This window comes from Mustela lutreola, chromosome 6 (genome assembly GCF_030435805.1).
Source record: "Mustela lutreola isolate mMusLut2 chromosome 6, mMusLut2.pri, whole genome shotgun sequence".
Classification (NCBI taxonomy): domain Eukaryota; kingdom Metazoa; phylum Chordata; class Mammalia; order Carnivora; family Mustelidae; genus Mustela; species Mustela lutreola.
The window spans coordinates 158,478,643-158,480,787 of record NC_081295.1 but is presented as its reverse complement, the minus strand read 5'-3'; the positions used below and the strand labels follow the sequence as shown (position 1 = coordinate 158,480,787).

The window sequence follows — 2,145 nt, the reverse complement described above, 5'->3', positions numbered from 1 at the left end:
CACAGGAGTAGCTGCCGGCCCTCATACACGCCAGCACCTCTCCGAGAACCAGGCGCTCACATCCCAGGCAATGCCCTTCAGCTGCCTACAGCTCATTTCTCTTCAGAGCAAGTGTGTGGTGGATTTCCAAACACGTGGAGTCAGAATTCATTTGCACATATGCAAGTTTTGTAAATTACATAACAATATTTTAAATTATTTAGGGTAATCATTTTTAGTTCATTATTCTCCTTGAATTTAAATTTTCCTTTTAAAGGCATTTTCACCATAGAGACTCTTGATAAGAATATCCCACTTTTTTCTTTTAATATTCTGCAACAAATACCTCTGACACATGTTTACTTTTTTTTGGCATGTTTATGTATTTTTACAGTACATGCGACTCACAGAAAGAATTAATTCTATATCATGTAGCAACAATTAAGGTTGAAATGTTTTAAATATTTTTTATGGAGGGAAATAATGTGCTTCACGGAGTTTTAGGGAATTGAGAGTCACATGGGACCAGAGACTGGGGCAGAGTCGGATGGGATCCTCAAGGGCTAGAAAATGCCTAAGAGTCCAGAACGAGAATCGTCCGGATTTCTGAGATATAAACTAGCAATCTGTTCAGCAAGCCCAGATGGGCATTTTTTGTAAAACTGTCTAGTGTTGGACTCACCTGTTGAGATGCTTTGGTAGCCAACTCCCTTCCGGAATCTGGCAATCAGAAGTTCGACTGAGAGTACAGAGGTGTCTCTAAAATTACTCTACCATCGTTAAAGAAGGTCCTTACAAAATAGGTTGCTGAGAGCCTTGACTTTGTTTCTTTCTTTATTCTTGGATTGTGTGTGCATTTTTTCAAAGAACAGATTTTCCTGGTCCCCTGGTATTTACCCAGTCAGAGTCAGAACTTTCTCTTACCCAGGGTTCTGCGGAGAGCTGCCTGGACCTCCTTGTTCCGTAAACTATAGATGACGGGATTGAGCATGGATGTCACCACGGTGTAGAACAGAGCTAGAAGTTTATCTGTTCCTGGTGAATGGCTGGCCTTGGGTCTCAAGTAAGTGACAGACCCCGAGCCATAGAAGAGCGTCACTACAAGCAAGTGGGAAGAGCAGGTGGAAAGAGCTTTACGGCGGCCCTCGGGGGAGGGCATGTTCAGCACGGCAGCCAGGATCCTGCCATAGGAAGCAATGATTAGTAGAAACGGACTGGAAATGCAAAGAATGGCCGCAACAAAGACGGCGGCCTCGTTATGAGATGTGTCCCCACAGGCAAGAGCCAGGATAGGGGGGAGGTCACAGAAGAAGTGGTCTATTTCACAGGGGCCGCAGAAGTTCAAGGAGAAAATGTAGTTGGTCTGGCCCAAGCCTACCATGCAACCCACCCCCCAGGAAGCAACTGCCAGCTGGGCACACACCCCCCGGCTCATTCGCGTTGCATAGTGCAGTGGGGAGCATATGGCCATGTAGCGGTCAAAAGCCATGGCTGCCAAAAGACAGCACTCACTGATACCAAAAAATGTGAAGAAAAACATCTGCGTAGCACACCCCTCCCGGGAGATGCCCCGGGCCTCACTGGCGAGGCTCTGCAGCATCCTGGGTGTGACCGAGCACGTGTAGCCAATCTCTAAGAGAGACAGGTTGGTCAGGAAGAAGTACATGGGTGTGTGGAGGACGGGGTTGGTCCAGATGGCAAGGGCGATGAGGGCATTGCCCGTGAGGGACGCTAAAAACATGAGTAGGACGAGGGCGAATAAAAGGAAACACTGTTCAGGGACCTCCGAGAACTTGGCAAATACAAAGTGCTGGACGGACAGGCTGTTGTCCTGCCCCAGGGAGCAGCTGAGGTTCATGACCTGGGGAAAAGGACAACAAGGCAAGTGTCATTCAGCTCTAAGTGCAAATCTCTCTACTGCTTGTCGTAAGTCCGAGAGATACATTTCTGACCTGCGATTCCAAAAATCAAAAAGCTTGGAAATTACACCCGTTCTCACAAGTTTACAAACCAAATCCTGTTCCGTGTTCATGAAGCCACCGTATCTGCTCAAAAATATACCAAGTCGCACTGAAAAGAAATTAAAAAAAAATTTTTTTTAAAGAGACAAAAACACACCTAGTCATCAAGCATAAAATTGGGGGAAAGATAGCTTAAGCTCAATTC

The 2,145-nt window shown here is 46.2% G+C and overlaps 1 protein-coding gene across 1 annotated transcript; it reads right to left on the bottom strand.

Annotated features, from left to right (window-relative positions):
• Nucleotides 1–886: 886 nt before the first annotated feature.
• LOC131833312 (olfactory receptor 10C1-like) lies at nucleotides 887–1,837 on the bottom strand. The gene has a single exon (XM_059176428.1). The coding sequence runs from the start codon at nucleotides 1,835–1,837 to the stop codon at nucleotides 887–889; it is 951 nt and encodes a 316-aa protein (XP_059032411.1).
• Between the last annotated feature and the right edge of the window lie 308 nt (nucleotides 1,838–2,145).